Source organism: Rhinopithecus bieti, unplaced genomic scaffold (genome assembly GCF_001698545.2).
Source record: "Rhinopithecus bieti isolate Rb0 unplaced genomic scaffold, ASM169854v2 scaffold_27006, whole genome shotgun sequence".
NCBI classification, from domain to species: Eukaryota; Metazoa; Chordata; class Mammalia; order Primates; family Cercopithecidae; genus Rhinopithecus; species Rhinopithecus bieti.
In genome coordinates, this window is record NW_016813373.1 from 1368765 (window position 1) to 1394203 (window position 25439).

At 43.1% G+C, this 25439-nt stretch overlaps 1 protein-coding gene across 3 annotated transcripts; it reads right to left on the reverse strand.

The window, feature by feature from the left end:
- Window positions 1-713: 713 nt before the first annotated feature.
- RNASEL (ribonuclease L) lies at window positions 714-17058 on the reverse strand. 3 transcript variants are annotated; one of them, XM_017848121.1, is made up of 7 exons: window positions 16940-17058; window positions 13137-14779; window positions 11256-11341; window positions 9229-9434; window positions 8445-8550; window positions 3338-3471; window positions 714-2660 (listed from the first exon to the last, which is right to left on the reverse strand). In XM_017848121.1, the coding sequence occupies exons 2-7, from the start codon at window positions 14614-14616 to the stop codon at window positions 2474-2476; spliced, it is 2199 nt and encodes a 732-aa protein (XP_017703610.1). In that variant the 5' UTR covers window positions 14617-14779; window positions 16940-17058; the 3' UTR covers window positions 714-2473. The 3 variants fall into 3 exon arrangements, with proteins under 3 accessions (XP_017703610.1, XP_017703609.1, XP_017703611.1); XM_017848120.1 differs by having other exon boundaries at window positions 8418-8550; XM_017848122.1 differs by lacking the exons at window positions 714-2660; window positions 8445-8550 and having other exon boundaries at window positions 3348-3471.
- Window positions 17059-25439: the final 8381 nt, after the last annotated feature.

A 25439-nucleotide genomic window follows, 5' to 3' on the forward strand; every position in this document is an offset into this window, starting at 1 on the left:
CCAGGGTCTCCTCCAGAGGAAGGTTGTGCTGTTCTTTACCCAAATCATCTTGAAAGCCCACTGTCTCCTAAAGCTGATGGAGTACAGAATGGAAGAGCTGACCCAGGGCTCAGCTCCAAGACTTACCTCTCTCCTAGGCTGCAGCTCCAGTAAAGACCCACCAAAAATCAAATGTTAAATGTTCTTCTCAACCTATGAATTCAAGGAGTATCTTATAACTTAAACACACTACATACTTATAACATACCAGGAACCATGTGAGGAACTGGGATATGACCTCTGCTCTCTCAGGCCTATTGGAGAGACATGTAAATGCCACCAACTGCTGAGTAAAACATATGGGGAGAGAGCTTCTACCCCCGAGCAAGAGTACAGAATCAGCCTGCCTAACACAGGACCTGATATGAACTACATGCTCAGTGAAACGTTTGTGGTGATGACAACTGAATGAGAAATGTTTGCAGAATGTCAACAGAAACTCTCAGAGAACTCAAGCAGAGGGAAAATGATCATTTCCTCCTTTCTCTCGCTACATGCTAGGCCCACATTGTTCCAGAATTACTAGAGAGTCAAAAATAACTCCTTTTCCCATTTTCAGACAGCAGGATGTCCTTTCTTAAAACTTACCCAGGAATTACTTAGTGAATATTTCCTATTGTAGATATCACCCACTCCCTAAAGTGGAAATGTCACTTAAAGAAAATCAGACTAAATAAGATGATTTAAAGTTTTATTGAGTAAGCTTCACAAATGGCCATTTTGATTGACATATCCAGGTGCTCATTACCAATCAGACAACCAAAGCTTCATTTTAAAAGTTAAAGCAATCTTGCTGCTCATAAAATATTTTTTAAGCCTTAAATCTGTTCCTAACCAACATTAAATTTCATTCGGCGATATCTATTTATCCATTGCTAGATACCTCCTTTTCAGAAAGAACCTAAGGTACTGTTTTATTCCCATGACAAAGCTCCATCTAAACCACCACAATGATTCATGGAAAGAACATCAGACTTAGCACCAAAAAATTTGTTCAAATCAAGATAGTAACGCTTCCTAGCTATATGTCCTAGAGGAAATCAAAATGTTTCTAACCTTAGTTTCCTCATTAGCAAAATAAGGATAACAATGTTGACCTTAAAGGATTGTTTTGAAAATTAAATAAAATAAAATATACAGATGCAATGTGTACATTATAAAGCACCAGAAAATGTAAGACAGTATTATTATTCATGTACAAAGATGGTTCATTCATTATTCAATGCATATTTATTGAACATTCCCACTTGGCAGACTTTTTGCTTGGCAGTGAAGATACAAAGTCAAGAAAAGATAGCCATCACCCGTAAGGAGCCTATATTCCAGTGGAGGAACCAAAACTAAAAGGCGGAGGAAAGCTCTGGGTGCTTGGGAGCCAGAAAGAGCTCCTAGACTGGGTAGGGGAAGTGAGGGAGGCCTGGAAGCCTCCTGAGGGGCTGACACCAGAAGGAACTCCATCGCTACTGATCCAGCAAGAGTAAACAAATCTGAGTCTCTCCTCTGCGGGGTGGTCCACACACTCCACAGTCCTGGGTCCTAAGAGAGTTCAAAAGCATCCCAACCCCTTAAGGCAGACTTTCTCAACCTCAGCACCATTGATAGTTGGTCTGGATAATTCTTTGTTGCAGGGGCTATCCTGTGCAAGGTAAGTTTGGCAGCATCCCTGGCCTTGACTCACTAAATGCCATAGCATGCGCCCCACAAAGCTGTGACACCAAAAACTTCTTCAGACACTGCTAAATGCTCTCTGCAGTGCAAAATTGCCCCCTAGTTGAGAACTACTGCCTAAGGTCATGGAAAACCAATGCAGTTGGTTCTGGAAGGAGTGGAATTCATGCACTCAGTGCCCAGACTTATACTAGATGCTCAATAAATACTGAATGAATGAATGAGTGAATGAGCTTCCTGGAGCCCCTATATATGTTTTGGGACTCACCTGGAAGAGCCCTGGAAGGATAGTTAAGTTTTAAGGTACCCAAATGAGAGGTACCAATAACACCATGTCCATTTATAAAGTGCTAGGTATAAATTGAATAATCTTGGGCCAGTAGCTCACACTCTCTGAGTCTCAGGTTCCTCAGTTCTTAAATGGGGATGATAATCCCTGTGTTGCAAGATCATTGGGAAAATTAAATGAGAGAATTGTAACATATGCAGCATTAGGGGTCAAGGCACTCATTCTTTTGGAGCAATTGACAAAAGGAATCTTAGCAGAATGTCATCCCAGTTAGTGGGTAAACTTATGGGCTAGTGTAGTCTGGGCATATATTGCTTTTGTTATAGACATATGGAATACACAATGCCAGGGACTGACATCAGCTATGCAACTCATCCCTCACAAGCAACCTGGTGAGTTAAAAGGCCCAGAACGTTGTGACTTGCCAAGGACTCTACAGCTAATAAGTAGTTCCCTGAACTCCAACAAATCAGTCCATCAGCACCGAGGGCTGGCCAACCTACTGGCCCCACCAGCTCCATCACACTGAGGCTTGTTTGAACTGTGGGTTTGGGGGAAATGCTTTCTATATTCTGTGTTCTGTAGTTTTGTATAGACATAGATCACCAGATCTGGAAATGTCTTCTGAAAATACCGGGAAGGGTCTCCAATTTTTAATTTCATCCTGAAATAAAACACAGATGGTTCAGCATGCTTGCCCCAAATTATTCTTCCCCACTTCACAGCATATGGCCCTGAAGATCTCTTTGCTCGCTTGATTTCTATTGCAGAATGCATAAGGACTTTGGAATCTGACAGAGCAAGACTCCTCCCCTGACTCTTCAACTAATTGTGCAACCTTTGGCCACAATCTTTCTGCACTTTAGATTGTTCATTCATAAAATGGAAATAGTGCAATGCCACAATCCTCTACCTATAATTCCAAAATCTAGAAGAGCCCTGAACTGCGAGACTTTTTTGTGAGTTTACAACTAACATTTTTGTCAGCAAAAGTTGATCTAACTAATGTGGGCTATTTTTAGACGTATGTAACTCTACATTCACTTTATCTAGCCGTCCAGTCTCCTGTGTTACTTCACAGAAGGGAGTCACTAGCTCCTGTTCAATTTGTTTTACCATTTATCCAACAAAAAAATAACAAAGAAGACGAACGCCTGCTGGACATGTCCCTCATTAATTGTAAGGCCACAGTGATAGCCCTTTTACACACAGAGGGAAGGAATTACTTTTCTTTCATCAAAATAAAGTTTCTTTTTTTCATCATAGATATAAACTTAGAATTGGATTTTTTAAATTGTTCTCATTTCACATATAATTTGTAGGAATGAAAGCAATACTTACTTTTTATGCTTTTCTTCATCAATGTGTTCTCCCAAATTCCGGATGAACTTTAGCAGATCACCCACAGTGTTCTGGTAGAAATTGCCTGTTTTTTTATAAAACTCATTCATTTTTTTCATAACATCTTCATTAACCTAAAAAACACACACACACACACACAAATGTGGTAGCAACACAAAATAAATCCTGATGGAATATTCATACCAAAAGGCAAAATATAAATTTGAATATATTCATATATTCTATAATTACCAACTAATTAATAAAGCAAAATAATTTTAAAAGGGAAGTAAATGCTGTATACCAAAATGCTAACTATAATTGTGTCTGGGCCGGGCGTGGTGGCTCACATCTGTAGTCCCAGCACTTTGAGAGGTCGAAATGGGCAGATTACCTGAGGTCAGGAGTTTGAGACCAGCCTGGCCAACATAGTGAAACCTCGTTTCTACTAAAAATACAAAAATTAGCTGGGCGTGGTGGCGCCGCCTGTAATCCCAGCTACTTGGGAGACCGAGGCAGGAGAGTCTCTTGAACCTGGGAGGTGGAGGTTGCAGTGAGCTGAGATTGCGCTACTGCACTCCAGCCTCGGCAACAGAGCAAGACTCCATCTTAAAATAATACTTTTTTTTTTTTTTTTTTGTGAGATGGAGTCTCACTCTGTCGCCAGAGCTGGAGTGCAGTGGCACAATCTCAGCTCAACTGCAACCACTGCCTCCCAGGTTCAAGCAACTCTGCCTGCCTCAGCCTCCTGAGTAGCTGGAATTAAACGGCACCCTGCCAACTACGACCCAGCTAATTTTTTTTTTTTTTTTTTTTGTAATTTTAAGTAAGAAACAGGGTTTCCCATGTTGGACCGACTGGTCCCTCAAACTCCTGCCTCGTGATTCGCCCCCTGGCTCTCAAGTGGCGGTTCATGTACAGGCATGAGACTACTGCACTCAGCAAAAAAATTAATTTTTAAAAATTAAAACTATATATATAATTGATCCGGAACGTGAGATTATAATATGTTCAATGTGTGTTCCATGTATTTTCCCAAGTAAATGTTTTCATAAGAATTAAATATATAAATATGGTTGAAAAATCTTGACTCTATACTAGGAATTTGCTTATTATACTATTATCATATTTTTACCTGTGGTCAACCCTTTCAAATTCGTACTGTGACTTACATTTCTTTCTTAAAAGGGCGTTCAGACTGAAACAGGCCCTGGCAACCATGGCCAAAGTGACGGTTATTTTGTTTGTTTGTTTTTGTTTTTTTAGGATATTTCCAAAAAAGGAATAATTAATATATGTTAAAGTGATCACCACTGTCCAAAGCAATCTACACATTCAACACACATCGCTATCAAATACCACATCATTTTTCAAAGCATTAGAAAAAAAATCCTGGGTGCGGGCGCCCTGTAGTCCCGCTACTCCGGAGGCTGAGGCAGGAAGAATGGGAGGAACCCGGGAGCGAGCTTGCAGTGATGAGATCCGGCCACTGCACTCCAGCCTGGGCGCAGAGCAAGACTACCGCCTCAAAAACATAAAAATAGAAAAAAGAAAAAACATCCTAAAATTCAATGAAGACCAAAAAGACCCCCAATAGCCACAGGCATCTTAAGGAAAAAGAACAAAGTTGAGGTATCACTATTATGGAATACCTCCGATTATTCTGCCAGGCCTTAAGATAACCAAAACGCACAGTACTTCGTAAAAATACGACACTAATCAATGCGAAAGAACAAAACCCCAATAAAGCCACGTCTCCAACAACAACTGATCTTTGACAAAGTCAGCAAAACCACAACACTGGAAAGGATACCCTATTCAGTAAGTGGGTGCTGGGCACAATTAGATTGCCATATGTAAAAGAATTAAACTAGACTCTCTCTCACACTGTATACAAAAATCAACTACAAGATGGGATATAGACTTAAATGTAAGACTGAAAATCTATAAAATAGTAAAGAAAATCTAGAACAAACTCCTTCTGGACATTGGTCTAGGCAAAGAATTCATACTAAACCTCAAAAGCAAACACACGAAAATAAAAGAGGATGGGTTTAATTAAATAAAACTTCGCACGCAGGGCAAAGAAATAAACAAAGCAGAGTGAACAAACAAACTGGCAGCATGGGAAAAAAATATTTGCAAACTATGCATCCAACAAGAGACTGATATCCAGGCATTTACAAAGGAATCTCAAAGCAATTAACAATAAAAAAATTAATAAGCTCATTAAAAAAGGTGGCAAAGGGCAAATGACATGAATAGACATTTCTCAAAAGAAGACATACAAAGGCCAAAAAAGCATATGAAAAATGCTCTGGAGTGGCAGGTGGCAGGCCATCTTAGCTCACCGCAAACTCCTGCTTCAACCAGGCTGAAGCAATTCTCAATGCCCTCAGCCTCCAAGTAGCGCTGGGATTGGCAGACGTGTGCCACATGCTTGGCTACAGTTGTATATTTTAGTAGAGATAAGGATTTCCAGCCATTTTGGCCAGGCCTGGTCTCAAACTCCTGCCATCAGTGATGCCACCCACCATCGGGCCTCCCAAAGTTGCTGATTACAGGCCGTGAGCCGATTGGCAGGCTCAGGCCCAAGAAACCTTTTATCAAAGATACCTGCATCCGTCATATGTTATTACAGCAGCTATTCATAATAGCAGAGAGATACTGGAATCACACGTCAGTGTCGATCAACAGATGATTGGATAAAGGGAAAATGTTTATATAATATATATAATATTATTATATAGTAAATATATATATTATATATATATATTTCAGTCATAAAAAAGAAGAATGAAATCATGTCTTTTGTAGCCACATGGATGGAACTAGAGGCCATTATCTTAAGTGAAATGACTCACAAACAGAAAGTCAAGTATCACATGTTCTCACTTATAAGTGGCAGCTCAATAATGTGTACACATGGATGTATGGAGTGGAATAATAGAATTGGAGACTTGGAAATGTGGGAGGGTTGGAGGAGGGAGAGGGATGAGAAATTACTTAATGGGTACAATGTACATTATTCAGGTAATGGTTAAACTAAAAGCCCAACTTTACCACTACACAATATATCCATGTAACAAAACTGTACTAGTACCCTCTAAAGTTTATATTTTAAACAAGGTTACTTGTTTCTCCTTGCCTGCAGGTATCCCGGGGCAACTCCTTTCATATCATAGTAATGTCATCCTCTTTCTCTGTGCTTGTCACCCTCATAGATACAGAGCCATAGATGGCTCTCAGAGTTTGGGCTACAAGATCAAAATGCAACAGTCAAGAATCCAGTGGGTCACTTAGGACTGATGAAAGAGCAATGCTAGTGAGGATGCTGCTGAGACTGGCCAGGTGCACTCTGTGCAGAACACCCGTGAGAAATGTCAAGCACGTATGTGTGGCAGGATGGGGCAAGTCAAGAACCAATACAGTCATACAAGCTGGAAAACTTGGGCTCCAGACCTATGCTAACAAAATTAATTGTGTCACCATGAAAAGGGGCAAGTCAGCAGGAAAACAAAGTGTAAAATGGGGATTAAAAGGTAAAACTTGAAGTCTATCAAAATTCAATATAAGCTCATGGAATTTCAGGAAAAGAACCAATACATTGGGAATAAAAGAACAACTTCCTCTTTCCAGCTCTGCCAATCTCTGACTGTCCGGGCATGAGTAATTTGAGTGTGGTCTCTGAGCCTCAGTTTCCTCAGTGAATAAATGAGTTGGTAGACTTGATGCCATCATAGCTTTGTGTAGTGGTGTGGCTTAAGCACATGGCCTCTGCAGCCATCCTTCCCAGCTTCAAATCCTGGTGCACCCCTTACTGGTTCTGTGTAGTTGGAAAAATTATTTGTCTGTGCCTCAGCTTGCTCATCTGCAAAATATAGATGATTGTCTCAGCAGTTGTGATAAGGATTAAATGTAGTAACTCATGTAAAGTCCCAAGAACTATGGCTGCTACATAATCAAGCACTATGTAATCATTAGCTATCACTATCACAGCTGCTTTCAAATTCCTTTGTTTCTATAAGTTAAAGTTTTAGCCAAAGTTTGATAGACATTCGTTTAGTAGAGTTATGGCACATCTACTCCACGCCAGGGATACAATAACTCACAAGACAATGGGTAGTCTCTGCCTTCATGGAACTTACAGGAAAATGGACCATAAGCCAGTAATTATGAGTGTGATGTGCAGTCTAGAGACCAGTGAGGGAAGGAAAGCAAAACAAGAATCAGGAGAAGCAGTAACCCAGGTCAGGCCTAGGATAGGAAGCTGTTGGTTTCCAAGACCTGAAGATTATGGGTTCTCCCATAGTGCTTTGCACATGTCCCTGGGATGCCCAGCACACATCCCACAGCATCATTTCCATGGGCTTCTCAGCCCCACAGGGACACACTGTATTCTGCTTTGTATGCTCAGGGCCTTGCATGGGTGGTCTAGCACATAATTGGTATTGTATATATGTTTGTTAATTAATAATGAAAGTTCTGACAGTACTGACTAGATTGAGATGGTGAATAATTTTTGTAGAGTTCCACTATACTTAATGCAAGTTACATGGAACTTTTCTTAAAGAGAGCAATTTGAAAGATCATCTTTTCTTCATAGTCTATTTCTTCAGGCACAATGTAGGTCTGTGTGTGGATCCTGAGAGCTGGGCTGTTCACAGGCAGTGGAGGCAGCCAGGCCGTACCCGGACTGAAACGCCTCATGGTGAAGCACTTCCCTTAGATTAAGTTCTATTTAGTCAGCTGCTCTTGCCATAATGGTAATAGGATTATCAGCCAAGTGTGAGGGAATGGCTCGTGGGCTGGAATAAGGCCATCCAGGGGGGTCCTGAATAAAAGTCTATCAGAGAGGCATGAGTCTGAATGGGACAGAGAGAGGGCCAGCTTCTGAAAGTGGAAGTAGACACCCCAGTGGGGAGCCTAAGGAAATAGGGATGGGGAGGGCAGGAGAGGAAATCACCTCTTTCAGGCTCTGGTTGGCCACTGGTATAAAATAAGATAGGAAAACTAACATGAAACATTACACAAATTCTTATTCCTGGAATAACCCCTGCGCTGTAGGAATTATTCATACCTTAGTCGTCCACTTGTCAAAACTTACGGAATGTTCAGAAGGCCCAGGTTGCAGTAGTCTGAGGATCTCACTTTTATGTTTTCGTGTTTTGATGTCGGATTCATTTCCCACATTCCGAAGCGTCCTATAGCGGCTGAAGATGACTAAATGATCTAAATGATCATGATCACCCTATCCCTCCTTTTCCTTTTCTAGAAAAAGGAAACTGTTAGATTTTGGCGTTTTGTGTTTTCTTTTCTTTCTTTTTTTTTTTTTTTTTTGAGATGGAGTCTTGCTCTGTCCCCCAGACAAGAATGTAGTGGCACAATCTTGGCTCACGGCAACCTCCACCTCCCGGGTTCAAGCGATTCTCCTGCCTCAGCCTCCCAAGTAGGTGGCATTACAGGCACCTGCCACCACGCTCGGCTAATTTTTGTATTTTTAGTAGAGACAGGGTTTCACCATGCTGACTAGGCTGGTCTGGAACTCCTGACCTTGTGATCTGCCCGCCTCGGCCTCCCAAAGTGCTGGGATTACAGGCGTGAGCCACCGCACCTGGCCAGATTTTGATTTTTAATAAAAGTAATACAACCATGTCTTCAAAAATTCTGCATGATGGGAGAGGCAAGCATCTCTTTTTTCCCCCCTTATTCTTCAGAAATGAAAAGCAGACTCCAGAGAGGTTAAGTCATCTCTCCAAGGACATACAGCCAGTAAATCCCAAGCTGAGAAAAAAGCCTGGGTCTCCTGATATGCAGCCCAGACTTCTGTCTGCACCACCTCACCCTCTCCATCCTGGAGGCCTGTGGCATCTGCTCAAAGTTTTACTTACCTCTCCCAAGTCCAAAAGAAGGGATGACCTAACAAGTCACTCAGACAGTCCCTCACATGTTCCCCAGGGTGGAAGAGACGATGAATGAGGTCCTTAGTTTCCTCATCCGGAGAAAGTTGAACTACCTCTTCATTACTTTGAGCCTTCAGCTCCTCAAATGAGATGTTTCCCTTCTTTACCACATAGAGGACCAGCCGTCCAAGGTCCTGCACAAAAGCCAAAAATCAAGCCAAAGGTGCTTACTAATTATTAGGGTTACCCTGGAAGGAGTGGTGCAGGCTATTAGCAAACAAGATGATAGGAGGAATCTGAAGTAGTTTGTAGGCTTGTTAGGGAGGGAAGACACAGATTTGTGCATAGAGACCTCTTCAAGGCAGTATGTAGCCCATACCACTTAGTTTTATAAAGAGCAAAAGATACATATGAGTCACAGTTGTTAGGGCAGACTGCTCAGAGGAAGAGAGATTTGAGCTGGGCCTCAAATGTATGGATAGAATATAGATAAATTAAGGAAAGGGAGAATGCTTTAAACAAAGGGAGAACTGGGAGCCTGGCTGGGAACTGGGACTTCGGGTCTGAGGCTATATCACGCAGCAAATAAAAAAGTCAGTCCAGGCCAGGAGAGGTGCAGTGATGACCCCAGGGATTAGGCCATGGCCAGGAGGAAAGGCCAAGAAGAAGGTCACCTAAGGAACTCTTTGCACTAGCCACCAGTCAAGGAAGGAGCTGAAATCTGATGCCACCAAACCAGGAGGCCAGACATATGGATGGAGAGTCTTGTCCATTGGGTTGAAAGTGCAGCACCCTGCAAAACTCTCCAGGAAAGACCTACCCTGAAAGGGTCAGAATCAGCCTGGGAGCTTTGGTCTATAGCGGCCAATCTCCATGCCCTCTCAGGAGCAACAGCTATTTCAGAGTCGTCATCTTTTTGGCCAAGCTTAGGTTCTTTCAAGCTGGGAATTGACCTCACTCCTCCCAGGAGATTTCAGAGAACCTTAGTATCCAGCCTTCTTCAGAGCGTAGCCCACGAGTTTGAATTTGTGGTGAAAGAAACCTCACTTACTTTGTTCTTAGGTAGAAAAATAACTCCTCAATGAATATAGGAGATATTTGAAATTCTCTTCTGGAGAGGAGATGTGGCATGCTCAGTTTATTTACTTATTAAGCTAATGGAGGAAGAGAGATTCAAAGAGATACAGTAAGGGGACACAGCGACAGCCAACTCCGCACCGACCCAAGCTGTTGCACGTTCCCCTTGTCATCTTGAAAGCTCTGCTGAAGGAGAAGCCCAAGGAAATGCCGTGGCCTGCAGGGGAGTCAGGACAGTGAGCAAGATGGGGAAAGCCTTGAACGTTCTTTTTTTCCTGGTTAAAATAGAAAGCCCTCCAATTGCCCATAGGAAATAAGGTAAAGAACTGTGATGGTTAATATTGAGTGTCAACTTGATTGAGTTGAAGGATGCAAAGTATTATCCCTGGGTGTGTCTGTGAGGGTGTTGCCAAAGGAGAGTAACATTTGAGTCAGTGGACTGGGAGAGGCAGACCCACCTTCAGTCTGGGTGGGCACCATCTGATCAGCTGCCAGCATGGCTAAAATAAAGCAGGCAGAAAATGAAAGAGCAGATGACTTGCTAAGACTTCTGGCCTTCCTCTTTCTCCTGTGCTGGATGCTTCCTGCCCTCAAACATCAGTATCCAAGTTCTTCAGCTTATGGACTTTTGCACTTACACCAGTGGTTTGCCAGGGGCTCTCAGGCCTTTGGCCACAGAGTGAAGGCTGCACGTCAGCTTCCCTACTTTTGAGGTTTTGGTACTCAGACTGATCCACCACTGGCTTCCTTGTTCCTCAGCTTGCAGATGGCCTATTGTGGGACTTTATGTTGTGACCGTGTGAGTCAATTCTCCTTAATAAACTCCCTTTCATATATACATATGTCCTACTAGTTCTGTCCCTCTAGAGAACCCTGACTACTACATGAAAGAACAAGGAGGCAGTAAGAAGAAAGGTAAACTGGATTGTAGAATTTACCTCTAGATCTCTCTTGACTTCCTGTGGATCTCCAGTCCACTTGATGCTCTTATCAAAATCTGCCAGGTGAACAGCATTCTTAGAATCTAAGGAAAAGCGTGCAGAGGCACATTGAAAATACTCATTCTCTGGCCGGGTGCGGTGGCTCAAGCCTGTAATCCCAGCACTTTGGGAGGCTGAGACGGGTGGATCACGAGGTCAGGAGATCGAGACCATCCTGGCTAACACGGTGAAACCTCGTCTCTACTAAAATACAAAATTAGCCGGGTGAGGTGGCGGGCGCCTGTAGTCCCAGCTACTCGGGAGGCTGAGGCAGGAGAATCGCATAAACCCGGGAGGCGGAGCTTGCAGTGAGCTGAGATCCGGCCACTGTACTCCAGCCAGGTCGACAGAGCGAGACTCTGCCTCAAAAAAAAAAAAAAAAAAGAAAGTACTCATTCTCCATAAAGTGAGAGTCAATTGATTTACATAAACATGTAACATGCTGTAAAAATCATCATCTCCGTGGAAGGCAATAATAAACCTTATATCTGTATTGCCATTCACCCCTCAAAACACCGCCATGTGCGTTGTTTCATTTGATCTATTAGGTACCTGCCAAGAGCAGCACTTACATTTTATTTTTTCCAGGTCAGGGGGTAGGAAGGGATGAGGATAAATTTTTTTTTTATTATACTTTATGTTCTAGGGTACAGGTGCACAACGTGCAGGTTTGTTACATATGTATACATGTGCCATGTTGGTGTGCTGCACCCATTAACTCGTCATTCACATTAGGTGTATCTCCTAATGCTGTCCCTCCCCCCTCCCCCACCCCACGACAGGCCCCAGTGTGTGATGTTCCCCTTCCTGTGTCCAAGTGTTTGCATTGTTCAGTTCCCACCTATGAATGAGAACATGCAGTATTTGGTTTTCTGTTCTTGTGATAGTTTGCTGAGAATGATGGTTTCCAGCTGCATCCACGTCCCTACAAAGGACATGAATGGGATGAGGATAAATTTAACCAGCTCCTCGTTCATGCAGTTCCAGGGGCCAAAAGCACAGATTTGTAAAGGAGCTGTTCCCTTACACTGAGCTTAAATCTCAGTGCATGTCTATGGATCAGGTACGTACTCTGCTTAGACCTTTAGGCAAGAACAGCCTTTCCTGAGCACCTATGATGTATCAAATGCCTTACCACTTCATCATCGCACTTAGACCTCATAACAAACTGATGAAGGAGGCATTATCAGTCTCAAGTGAAGAAACTGAGGCTCACAGTATCAAGTGACTTGTCTGAGGTTATAAAGCTACAAAGTAGGCTTCAAGTCACCCTAATCATTGCCGAAGCCCTGGCTTGCTACCCTGTACCATATTGCTTCCTGGGACTTTCCGCTCAGCTCTGCTTTTCTTTTAACATTTAAAAGAAAATGCTATTTTTCTTTCCTTTGTTTGGCTTGGACCAGTGGATTCTGACTTGTTCTGCCTTGGATTCTGTGTCTTCACTACGTCACATGTTGTCCCGACATCCTCAACTTTGACCTCAATTTTGCCAGTAAACTTCATGGTTACTGCCACCTTGTCTGAAGGAACTCACCTCTAGGATTCTCAAATTTCTAGAGCTACTTTGATCTATGACAGGCCATCATCTGTTTATTTTGCCAATGGCAATATAAGGCTAGCCTGGTATTCTGTTGGCATCAACCAGCCTCCATGTAGACTAACAGAACCCAGTTATAATTGGTAGCAGGAGACACTGCACTGTAATTATGAATTTGTAATGATCCTCAAATTGAATCATCCACATTTACTCTAGGCCTTTACTCCCTGCAATGAAAAACTTTTCCTTTCATAAACAAAGATCCCACAATTTCTAAGAGAGAATTGGAATTGCGGGCTCACCTATTAAGATGTTTTGTGGTTGCAGATCCTGGTGGGTGTATGCACAGGACAAGTGTAATTCTTGAACAGCCTTAAATATAGATGACAGGACATTTCGGGCAAACTCATCTTCCTCATTTTCCACATCTTCCCCTCTGTGCACCTCCAAACACGCTTCCAGAGTCTGCTCACAGAGAGTGACACACACAAACAAATGGCCCCTGTGGCTCTCACTCCCATAGAATGTCACCAAGTGACTGTTCTCTCGGCTGCTTTGCAGACAAGAGACTTCCTGCCGTGCACGTGGGCTGCCCTCACAGAACGTCTTCACGGCTACTTCTTGCTTCTCATAGAACCCCAGGTAGATGCCTCCTTCTGAAGTATCAGCAATTTTGTATTTTTCATCAATAAAGAACTTGAGTTTGCCAATCATAGGGCGGTATATTCTGTGGAGATCCTTCAGGGCTGCCCCCCAGTGTGAGCTCTGAGGCTTCCAGTCTTCGGCAGGAGGGTGAAAATGTTCTTTGGCTCCATGAGAGAGAAGTAACTTCACAAGGGAACTGTCATAATTCCGCCTGGCTATCATAACAAGATCCCCACAATCTGTACTGGCTCCACGGTCGCACAGCAACTGGGCGATTTTCTTCAGTTTGAGTTCAACAGCAAGCAGCAGTGCTGTTTTGCCATCACTGTCTGTGTCATTAATCTCTATGTGCTCTTGCTCCAGAAGCCTCTGCACCAAACCCAAGTGCTTCTTCTCCACTGCCAGGATCAAGGGCGTCTTCCCTCTTTCTCCCCTCACATTGACATCAGCCCCATGGTCCAGCAGCAGATGCGTAATAGCCTCCACATCACTATTGTGAGAGCTCAGGAGAGTATGGATCAAGGCATTTCTGCCCATATTGTCACAGGCGTTGACATCTGCCCCCATCTCATCAAGGAGAATCTTCAAGACCTCTACGTGTCCTTCTTTGGCAGCGTCCATGAGAGCTGTGGCTCCTCCTTTCCTCAGCCGCTCTTGATCTTCCTTTGTCTTTCGCCTCAAATTCACATTTGCTCCTCTCTCATAAAGGAATTTTAGGGCTTTGACATGACCATACACAGCGGCTTCCATGAAGGCTGTGAAGCCATAAAAATCACACTCATTGACATCTGCTCCTTTAGAAAGGAAAAGTTCCAGCAGCTTCACGTTCCCCGCAATCGCTGCGACGATAAAAGGCGTGGCCCCATTCTTCTTCCTCAGAACAGGGTCGGCATCATAACGAAGCAGAAGTTCCACAATGTCCTCCCTGCTCATTTGTACTGCGTTATGCAGAGGTGTCCAACCCCCTTCGTCTTCCTGAAAATTCACATTGGCCCCACCTTCCAGCAATTGCTGGACCAGGTCAACATCTTCGGTTTGAACAGCTTTAATCAGCAGGTGATTGTCTTCCACTGTAGCCCTTCTACCACTGGAGGACGTGGGTCCCTCCTGGGGGTTGTTATGATCCCTGGTCTCCATGACGGTAAATGCCACCTGCTACCACTTTTGCCTTTTCCTTGAGAAAATGCAAACTTACCTCCTTGCACTTAATCAAAGAAGCTTTGAGTGTAAATTGGGATTCTCTGGCAACAGAGCAGCAGTGTGAGGAAGGAACAATGTTCTCAGTCTTCTGATATTCCACCTGGCGACAAAGAGAGGTGCTTTGTAATTTTACAATAGGGAGAAAACACTTGGATTAGAGAAATTAATTATATTAGCATTTTTCTAAATATATATATTTATTTCTTATAAAACTTTTAAATTACAGAATATTATAAATATATGTAAATTCAAAATAAGAAAATTATTTCTCTAGTCCCAATGCCCAGAAACAGCCAATGATAATATTTTAGCGTATTTCTATATATTTATTAAGACATTTGGAATTATACCCTGTTAGTAACTTTGTATCCTACTTTGTTTCATTTAATGCCATACCATAAGTCATTTCCTATGTTACTGCAAAGTCTTGTAAAACATTTTTCATGGCTGTGTAATATGAAATCATACAGTTGTTTCATTTCTCTATTACTGAGTGGTTTTCAAAAATAAGTTTTAAAGGGTTTTTTAAAATTTAAAAATTCTAAATGATGTTGCAGCAAATTCAGCTTATTTTAGTTTATTTTATTATGATAGATCTTATGATAGATTTCATATGATAGACTTCAAAGAATTGAATGACTATTCAAAAGATATGATTGCATTTAGGATTTTTAACCTGTATTAACAAATTGCTTTCAATGTCATATAAATATATTCTTACCAGAGATAGGTGGCTTCTTAAAAAAAAAAAAAAGAAGACCCTGAAAATATGCACATCAATCATTTATCAATAAAAAAAGAATCATTCAATAGGAAAAATATATTTCTTGGCTTTTTTTCCCTTCGCATTTCTCATGTCACCATGAAGGTTGATCACTCTGTTTGCTGACTCTATGCATGTCCTCTTTGTACAACCGTGTGCCCCTGTTTAAAGTACAGACAATATCTGACTTATGATAGTTCAACTTATGATTTTTTTGACTTTGCAATGGTGGAAAAACCATAAACATTCAGTAGAAACCACACTTCAAGTACACATACAACCATTCTGTTTTTTACTTTCAGCATAGCATTCGATAAATACATGAGACATTTAACACTTTATTATAAAATAAGCTTTGAGCTAGATGATTTTGCCCAACTGTAGCCTAATGTAAGTGTTCTGAGCACATTTAAGGTAAGCTAGGATAAGCTATGACATTCAGTAGATTAGATGTATTAAATGTACTTTTGACTTAAAATATTTTCAATTTAGGATGGGTTTATCTGTATGTAACCCCATCATAAGTCAAGGAGTATCTGCAGTAGTGAAAAGAGCTCATACTCTGACCTTAGGGAGATCTAAGTTTGAGCTTGTGGCTGTGTAATTTTTTACTATTACTTCCTGTAACCTTGGATTGTTGAATCTCAATTTTCTGCTTTCTGAAATAGAGACAAAAACAAATAGTCATGCGTGTAAAGTACAGTCATGTGTGTAAAGTACAAAATATTAGCCTCTCAGTGAATGTTAGAGTTAATTATATCTCTTTATGAAGAAAAAAATTGCTTAATGAATTCTATTCTCCCTACACATGTGCAATAGCTACTACATGAATAGGCAACTGGCAGCTATCAATTTCATCCAACTGTCAATCAGATCTGAGAATTACAGATCCAGTTCAATCATCAGCCCGAAACTGTTGCCTGAATATTTAAATAACTGTATCTGCTATAGATTTCACAAAGTAACCCTTTTTCAGCAATCTCACCACTCTGACGGTTTCAAAGCCTCAAAGGTTAACTGATTAGCCTCTTAGAGGTTTAATTAATTGTGCAACACAAACACGATCACCAGGCAATGAAATCTTTGAACTAAAGTGTTTGTGTAGACAGTCCCCATTACAATCAGATGTGAGGTGGGCTGGTATAAACAAAGGAGCCGAGAAGGAGAGGAAATATCAGGAAGCCCTGAGTGGCACATCAGAGTTGAGAAGAGACCAGCCCGCGGAAGCACCGCAACAGACAATCCTGCTTTTGGTTTCATTTCTCAGTGCGACCAGAGATGCCTGAGAAACTGAGAACATGGATAAATGATGTGTGGACTGTGACAGAACCCTGGAAAGGCACTAGAGGAAGATCCCTCCGGGCAGCCAAGGGCTGGGAGCTCCCCTCCCACTTCCCAAGTTCTCCAGCACCTGGCCTCTCCAGTCTCCGAAGCCCAAGAATTCTTCAAGATCGACTTCTCGAGCTTTTCTAGCTTTCCTCCTTCTGCCCGCCTTACCTGCTGAACTCAGACGTCTCGGTTATTCCTTTGGCAGCCACTAAGCCTGGAAAACTGTTTGCAGCCGGAGCAGTTTCCTCCTTCTGCGTCACTGAGCAAGCAGGGCGGAGCCAAGAAAGGAGTGAGGAATGTGGTAGTGGAGGGAAAGCAGCCACAGGCTCACTCTGGCACCAGGAGCCAAGCTTCTGCTTGCATACCTTCTGGAGGAAAGCAATGGCCACTTTCTGTCTGCTGATGAGGAATGTGATGCCCCGGGTCGTGTCACTCACCTCTCAGTCTTGCAGTCTTTCAGGTGGCAGCAGTCAACTCTGTCCATCACTCTTTCATTCTTTCTTTGTCATTGCAAATTCTGGCCTTCTTGGAACAGAGGAATGGAAAGTAAACAATAAAATATTGAGCACCTATTGTGTGCCAGACACAATACTTTACATGCAGCATGATCCCAGTTAACCCCTGACAATCTTGTTGATTATGAAACTCAGGCTCACAGAAGCCAAGTAAGCCGAAAGCCCAAGCCCTGTCACCTGCCTCAGCTCACTCAACTCACAACTCTGAGGTAGTGCAGCCTCCTCAGAAAGGCACTGGACTGGCAGTCTGGAGACCCTATCCTACAGCCAGCTCTGTGGCTGCTTAGCTGAGTGACCTCAGGCATGTGATTTAACCATGTCAGGCCTCAGTTCTCTCCTGTAACTTGGTTTTGAAGGTTCCTTTCTGCTCTACAAGTTCTGTTCTTGACTATCTTCCTAGCACTGAGCTGTGTACTGTGTACTTACTGCTGCAGTGGAAAGTATTTCCATCCCCAAAGAATACCCAGCCTTGCTGGGGAGACAAAGCCCTGAGACTTGTGAACAGCAAGTAGTGGGTGGTCACTTGACGACCGGCTGGGTCGCCATCCAGACCTGGGGCCTCTACCACCCCTTATACACCAGGGACTCCCAGGCCTCGCTCTTTAACCCCAGCCTCTCTGCTGCACTTTAGACCTACAAATCTCGAATATGTGTCAAATGGAAACACTCATCTTTTCCTAAATCTGCCCCTCCTCCCATTTATCCCATCTCCACAAATAGCACCCCCACCTGGAGGCCACCCCTCATCCTCATCCCAACACCAAGTCTCTTGCTTTCATCTGCAAAGGGATGACCAGTCGAGTCCTTGTCATCATTTACAGCAAGAAACTGATGACTTGCTTCCTAGCTTCTCATCCATTATTCCACCCTGCATCATTGACTCACCATCATTTTCAGGACAAAGTTCAAAATCCTTAACCCATTATTCATTTAATTAATACTTATTGGACAGGCATGGTGGCTCACGCCTGTAATCCCAGCAGTTTGGGAGGCCGAGGCAGGCGGATCACCTGAGTTCAGGAGTTCAAGACTGCGTCTCTACTAAAAATACAAAAAGTAGCCAGGCGTGGTGTCATGCACCTGTAATCCCAGCTACTCGGGAGGCTGAGGCAGAATTGCTTGAACCCGGGAGGTGGAGGTTGAAGTGAGCCAAGATAGCACTACCACACTGCAGCCTGGACGACAGAGCAAGACTCCATCTCAAAAAAAAAGAAAAGAACTTACTGAGCCCTGACTATGCTATCAGTGACTCTTCTATATGTCTGGCATAGAGTGATTTACTGCACCAGTTCCTCATGGAGTTCTTGGAGTTTGTATTTTAATAGGGAGAAATAGATAATAAACAGTCGAAAAACCCAACATACATGATTTCAGATTGTAATACAGTCCCTCCCTGTCCCTACTCCTCATGGATATCATCAGTGCTACCCTCCAGTTCCCCATCACATTATGTCACATGCTTCTACCTCTACGTCTTGGCCTATGCTGCTTTGCTACCAGAGTAAGATGGTAGTAAGAGTGATGAAGATGTGGATGATTCTGTTAATAGTGACAAACATTTACATAGCTCTTTAATATGGTCCAGGGACTGTTCTGAACACTTCATATATGTATTAAATTGTTTAATCTTATCCTTATGACGTCGGTACTATTTTTGTCCCCATTTTGCAGATGAGAAAACTGAAGCATAAAGCGGTTAAGCAACTTGCTCTAAGGATTTGATCTATATCACTGAACATCACAGAGAAACAGCTTGTCCCCATTTTTTTTTTTTTTTTTTTTTTGAGACGGAGTCTCACTCTGTCACCCAGGCTGGAGTGCAGTGGCATAATCTTGGCTCACTGCAAGCTCTGCCTCCCGGGTTCAAGCGATTCTCCTGCCTCAGCCTCCTGAGTAGCTGGGATTACAGGTGCCCACCACCACGCCCAGCTAATTTTTGTATTTTCAGTAGAGATGGGGTTTCACCATGTTGGTCAGGCTGGTCTCGAACTCCCAACCTCGTGATCTGCCTGCCTCAGCCTCCCAAAGTGCTGGGATTACAGGTGTGAGTTTTTTGAGACAAAATTTTGCTCTGTCACCCAGGCTGGAGTGCAGTGGTGTGATCTTGGCTCACCACAACCTCTGCCTTCCAGGTTCAAGTGATTCTTGTGCCCCAGGCTCTCAAGTAGCTGGGATTACAGGCATGAGCAACCATGGCTGGCTAATTTTTGTATTTTTAGTAGAAACAGGGTTTCACCATGTTGGCCACGCTGGTCTCAAACTCCTGACCTCAAGTGATCCACCCGCCTCGGCCTCCCAAGGTTCTGGGATTACAGGTGTGACCCACCATTCCCAACCCCTGCCCCTATTCTTACTGAAGCCAGATAATGAACAAAATAAGTAAATAATGTAGTGTATTGTAGGCAACAAATCTACAGAAAATAATAAGGTGGAATAAGGAGGATTAAAAGTGCCAGGATGGGGATTGTGATTTTAAACAAAGCAGTCAGGAAGGATCTTGTTCAGAAGGTAACATTTGAGCAAAGACTTGAGAAGGATGCAGCAACAGCCTAGGCAGATGTCTGCATCAAGAACACAGCAGTCAGAGGAAACAGCAAGCACACGGGTCCTGAGCAGGGAGCATGCCTGGTGGGAACAAGCAGCAGCAAGGAGACCAGTGAGGCTGGAGCAGAGTGAGGGAGGGGAGACGACAAGCAGGGGTTCAGGTCATGCGTGACCTTAGGGCCCATTGTAAGGCTTTTGGCTTCTACGCTAAACAATATGGAAGCCATTGGAGTATTGGAGTAGAAGAGTAACATGATCTCCATTGCTTTTTTTTTCTTTAGAGGGTCATTATCAGTCCTGTGCTGAGAAGAACCTGGGGATTGAAAGCAAAGGGAGAAGTCAGAAAATCTGTTAGAAGAAAATTTCAATAATCCAACTGAGAGTCAATGGTAGCACAGACCAGGGTGGTAGCATAGAGGTAACAGTGGATGTTAGTTTGTCCCGAACAGATGATTTGGTAAAAACTCCTGGAGAATGCTGACCCTTCTGGTCATAATGACATATGTTAAAGTCTAGTGAGCAGAACCATACCTGCAGTGAAACCAAGGCAAATGTATTACCAACTACAGCAAGGGAGAACTCATCCCAGGAACTGCAGAGTATCTTTTTTTTTTTTTTTTTTTTTTTTTTTTTTTTTTTGAGATGGAGTCTTGCACTGTTACCCAGGCTGGAGTGCAGTGGCATGATCTTGGCTCACTGCAGCTGCCGCCTCCTGGGTTCAAGTGATTCTCCTGCCTTAGCCTCCCGAGTAGCTGGGATTACAGGTGTCTGCCACCACGCCCAGCTAATTTTTTTGTATTTTTAGTAGAGACGGGGTTTCATCATGTTGGCCAGGCTGGTCTCAAACTCCTGACCTTGTGATTCGCCCACCTCAGCCTCCCAAAGTGCTGGGATTACAGGCATGAACCACTGCGCTCAGCTTCTTCTACTTTTTTTTTTTTTTAAAGTGACATGATCTTGCTGTGCCACCCAGGCTGGAGTGCAGTGGTACATTCATATAGCTCACTGCAACCTCAACTTCCTGGGCTCAAGTGAACCTCCTGCCTCAGCCTCCCGAGTAAGGCATGCACCACCATGCCCGGCTAATTTTTTAATTCTTTTGTAGAGATGGGCTCTCACTGTGTTGCCCAGGCTGATTTTGAACTCCTGGCTTCAAGCAATCCTCCAGCTTTGTGCTCCCAAAGCACTGAGATTATAGATGTGAGCCATTGCACCCAGCCCCAGGATATCTTCTAAAAGGGAATTAGGATACTTACTGTAGGTTTAAGTTTTTTGTCAGGTGATTTGGGGAAGGGTTTAAGGAAATAGAGATTTGTTCTCAATTGGGTGGTGTCAGGAAGCAGAAACACTTCAGTGCCTTCATTATGATCATCTAGGAATCAGAAGGAACAAAGTGTAGCTAGCACTGTCACTGCTGAAGAAACAACAGTGGCTCATGTTACCCAGGAGAAGGGGTGTTGGTTACTTTTATGATGATACGGCGTCTTTTCTTCTCTTCGTGTTCAGTCCTCATTAAGAAGTGGCCTTATTTTTGTCTTGTTCCGCTGTAGTCACGGGACAACATCATCTACTTATTGTTGGCATTCTGCAAAATTGTTTTGTTCCATGGGAGCCAGGAGTATCGAGGAGGGGGGTGCCCCAAGAGACAGATAGAGTCTGACAACTGTCCTGGCAGAAGGAGAGATCAGTCTGTCCACAAAGAGACCCCAGTCGCTGCTGGGTTCAGAGGCCCAGACTCTGAAGACAGAATCACCAAGAACAGAAGAGACCTCTCCCAGCAGCGGATGTGAATTCCAGTCTGGGAACCTGAAGAGAGAAACCAAGGCCAAGGTGAAATGTAAGGATAGCTTCCCCCTTCCTTCCGGCTCCCTTCTTCCCACACTCAAGATGTTAGAATTAAGCAATGTTCTTAACCTTTTCTTCCTTTGACAAGAAAGATCCCTGAGACTGCAGAGATTTTCTCTAAGCTTAGGAAAAAATTGCATTTTACTTACCAAAAGCCCTTCTTGGATCTTGGTGAGAAAACAATAGGGTTGAATTGATCACTGCGCTCCCGCCTCGGTGACAGAATGAGAGCCTGTCTCCAAAAGAAGAAAGAAAGAGAGAAAAGAAAAGAAAGAAAAAAAAAAAAGAAGGAAGAGAGAGAGAAAGAGAGAAAGAGAGAAAGAGAGAAAGAGAGAAAGAAAGAAAGAAAGAAAGAAAGAAAGAAAGAAAGAAAGAAAGAAAGAAAGAAAGAGAAAAAGAAAGGAAAAGAAAGAGAGAAAGAGAGAAAGAGAGAAAGAAAGAAAGATTATACTGATGTTCTCACATCAGTAATATGAGAATGGTTTGGAATGGTTTGATGTTATGTAGCAATGGCTAACTGGTATAGCTACTTGCTAGCTCTTTGAATTTGGGCAATTTAGTTAAACTTTCTAGGTTTTGATTTCTGTGTCTATAAAATAAGGATGATAATAATAGTAGCTAACTTATAGGAGTATCATAAGGATTACAGAAATTAACATATGTGAAGGATTTAGAACAGTGCCTGCCACATACAAGCAGCTACCATTTTTTGAACACTTACTTTTAAGTGCTATGATAAATATTTTTCCTAAATATTCTCATTGTCATCACAAAAGTCCTATGAAAACAATATTACTGTTATTCACATTTTACAGGAAAAAGTGAGGCTCTGAGAAATTGAGTAATGTGCTGCAGTTTACTCAGCTGATAATAGCAGATGTGGAACTTAATTCAATTGCCTAACTTCCAAGCCTGCTGACTCCGTGATTAGGTTATACCAGCTGCCTGTGAGGCTGCCCCTTGGAACTGTGAGATTAACTGAGCTAAGGCAATTCTCCTTCTCAGCACGGAACAGTCACTTAAGTGGCATTCCATTACAAATATAAGATTAATCCACACATTGTTGCTTTTCTCAAACATTAAATTAAATCATTCTCCTGGTTACAGATCAAAACTTGAAAACCACCAACATTGTAAATCAAGACAACCAGCCCCCCGACACCTTTTTTCTCTCTTCTCTACAGCTTCCATATTTAAAAGTAATTTCATCCCTGTAAACTAAAGAATCTCGGTTTAACTCCTATACCTGCTGGGCTGTCTTAATTCTCATTTCTATTAAAATTTCACATGTTTATTAGAATGCATTAATAAATAAAACTACAGTGAAACAGTTTAAAGCCATTGGATGTATAATTCCAAAGGAAGAAGCCAAGCTTTAAAAGCTTGTATTGCCTGGAATGGCCACAGTGAGGCAGTAGAAGGTGAGAGACAAGTGGCCTTGCACAGTCAGAGGGCACATATTTGAAAACAGCGTTGGCTGACCTGGTTTGCAGGAATCTCACGGTCCCTGTAATACCCTGGCTTACTTAATGCCTCCAGCCTTCCATTTCTTTATCTGAAATTCTGGAATGCTGTAAACGTCAGATGAAATATGGTATTGAAGCAGCTAAAAAAATAAAAGTAGATTTAGAATCCTGAGTTCAAATTCTGATCCTGCCATTTTATTCAAAAAGTCAAAAGACTTTTTGACTTGACTAATGCCTACTGTATGCAAGTCACTGTGCTAAGTACTGGGAATCAGATAATAATAATAGCCAGGAGTCATGAGGCATCAACATTGTGCTGCACACTTTTATTTCATTCAGTGTTCCCAGTGAAGCTTACTCTTATTATCCTCATTTTACAGCTGAGGGGACTGAAGCTGAGGCTTAAGCAACTTTCCAAGGTGAATGTCCAGGATTCCAACCCAACATTCTAACTCCACAGCTGGGACTGAAGAACCATTTTGCTATAGTCTCTTCTGCCCCATCTCACCAAGGTAAATAATATGATCCTGACCTTGAAGAGCTCAGTTTAATAGGAGAGCAAGGGCCATGAAGAAGGAAGTTATGGAGGAATGCCATACGTGCTACAATCAAAGTAAGAACAGTGTGTCTTAGTATCACGCAAGTTGGGAGCAATTAACTCTGTACGGGGACATCTGGGAAGGCTTCACTGAGGAGGTGATGTTTTTGCTGGATTTTGAAAGTTGGCATTCTCCTCCTCACGCCTCAACCTCCAAATTTTTCTTTTTTTTTGAGACGGAGTCTCGCTCTGTGGCCCAGGCTGGAGTGTAGTGGCCGGATCTCAGCTCACTGCAAGCTCCGCCTCCCGGGTTTAGGCCATTCTCCTGCCTCAGCCTTCCGAGTAGCTGGGACTACGGGCGCCGCCACCTCGCCCGGCTAGTTTTTTGTATTTTTTTTAGTAGAGACGGGGTTTCACCGTGTTAGCCAGGATGGTCTTGATCTCCTGACCTCGTGATCTGCCCGTCTCGGCCTCCCAAAGTGCTGGGATTACAGGCTTGAGCCACCGCGCCCGGCCCCCAATTTTTTCTAAAAAAGAGGAGAAAGAGGTGTTCTAAGCAGACAGAACAGCATGTGTAGCCACACACACACAAAGAAAAAAAAAAGAGAGAGAGAGAAGGAAAAAGCCTGACTGTGAAGGCCGTCCAGGCAGAAGATACGTCTGGAGAGGGACTTGGGTCAGGTCAGAGACCCCCTTGTGTGTCAGGATTAAAGCTGGACTTTATCTTAGAGTCAAAAGTGAACTGCTGAAGGGTTTTAACATAGCCACAAAGTGCTCAGATCTGTGCTTTACAGCTGAAGACTGGCACAGTGTGGAAAATGAACCAGCGCAGGGAGAGGCTGGGGTAAGGAGACCCGGTGGGAAATTGTGGTATCTCAGATTGGAGAGGATGAGAGAGTCCTCTAAGGAAGCCTCGGTGAGCCCGTGGAGAAGCTGGACCCATTGGGTCTGAGGGATTTCGATGCACTCAATACATGCATGTTAAAGGCATAAAGATGGAAGGAAAGTAGTAAGAAAGGTCGAGTGTTAGTACATCCCTGTCTTCCTAGGTCCTCCGTTCTTTCTTCCCTTATCAGTCATATTCCTCCACCCATCTTTCACAGACTGGACTCCCCCACGGCATAACTGAGTTCAGATCCCCACTCTGCCACTCACTGGCCGGCTGCCCCAAGCATGTGCCTCCCTCTCAGAGCTTGTTTCCTTCTCTGGATGATAAAGTGTTCAGAGCCACTCCACAGAGCTATTGTAAGAACTAACAGAGGTCAGGGCCTGCCACAGTGTTGGTCCCCGTCTTCCTTCCCAGGCCCTTAATTTCAGGATCCTCCCTGGTGTCACCCACAGAATCACTCCATAGATCTGTGCTTAAGATGTGATTCTATAGGGCTTTCTACCCCATGTTCCTGAAGTCTGATCACTTTACTCAGACTATCAATAGGGAAGAAAGAAAGGTCCATGTAAGGTCCACATCTGTGTATAAACAGATGATTCAACAGAGGAGAAACTGTTTTTTTAAGTAGTGGCAATCAGAAAACAAGGAGAGGGATTCAGTAGGATGTAAAAGGAGAACAGGCAGACAACTGGCAGAGGAAGAACAGATTTTGATCCTTGCAAACCTACCCCCAGGGTCTCACTGTGTCCCCCAGGCTGGAATGCAGTAGAGTGGTCTCAGCTCATGGCAGCTTTGACCTTCCCCACACAAGCCATCCTCCCACCTCAGTCTACCAAGTAGCTGGGACTACAGGCATGTGCCACCACACCCT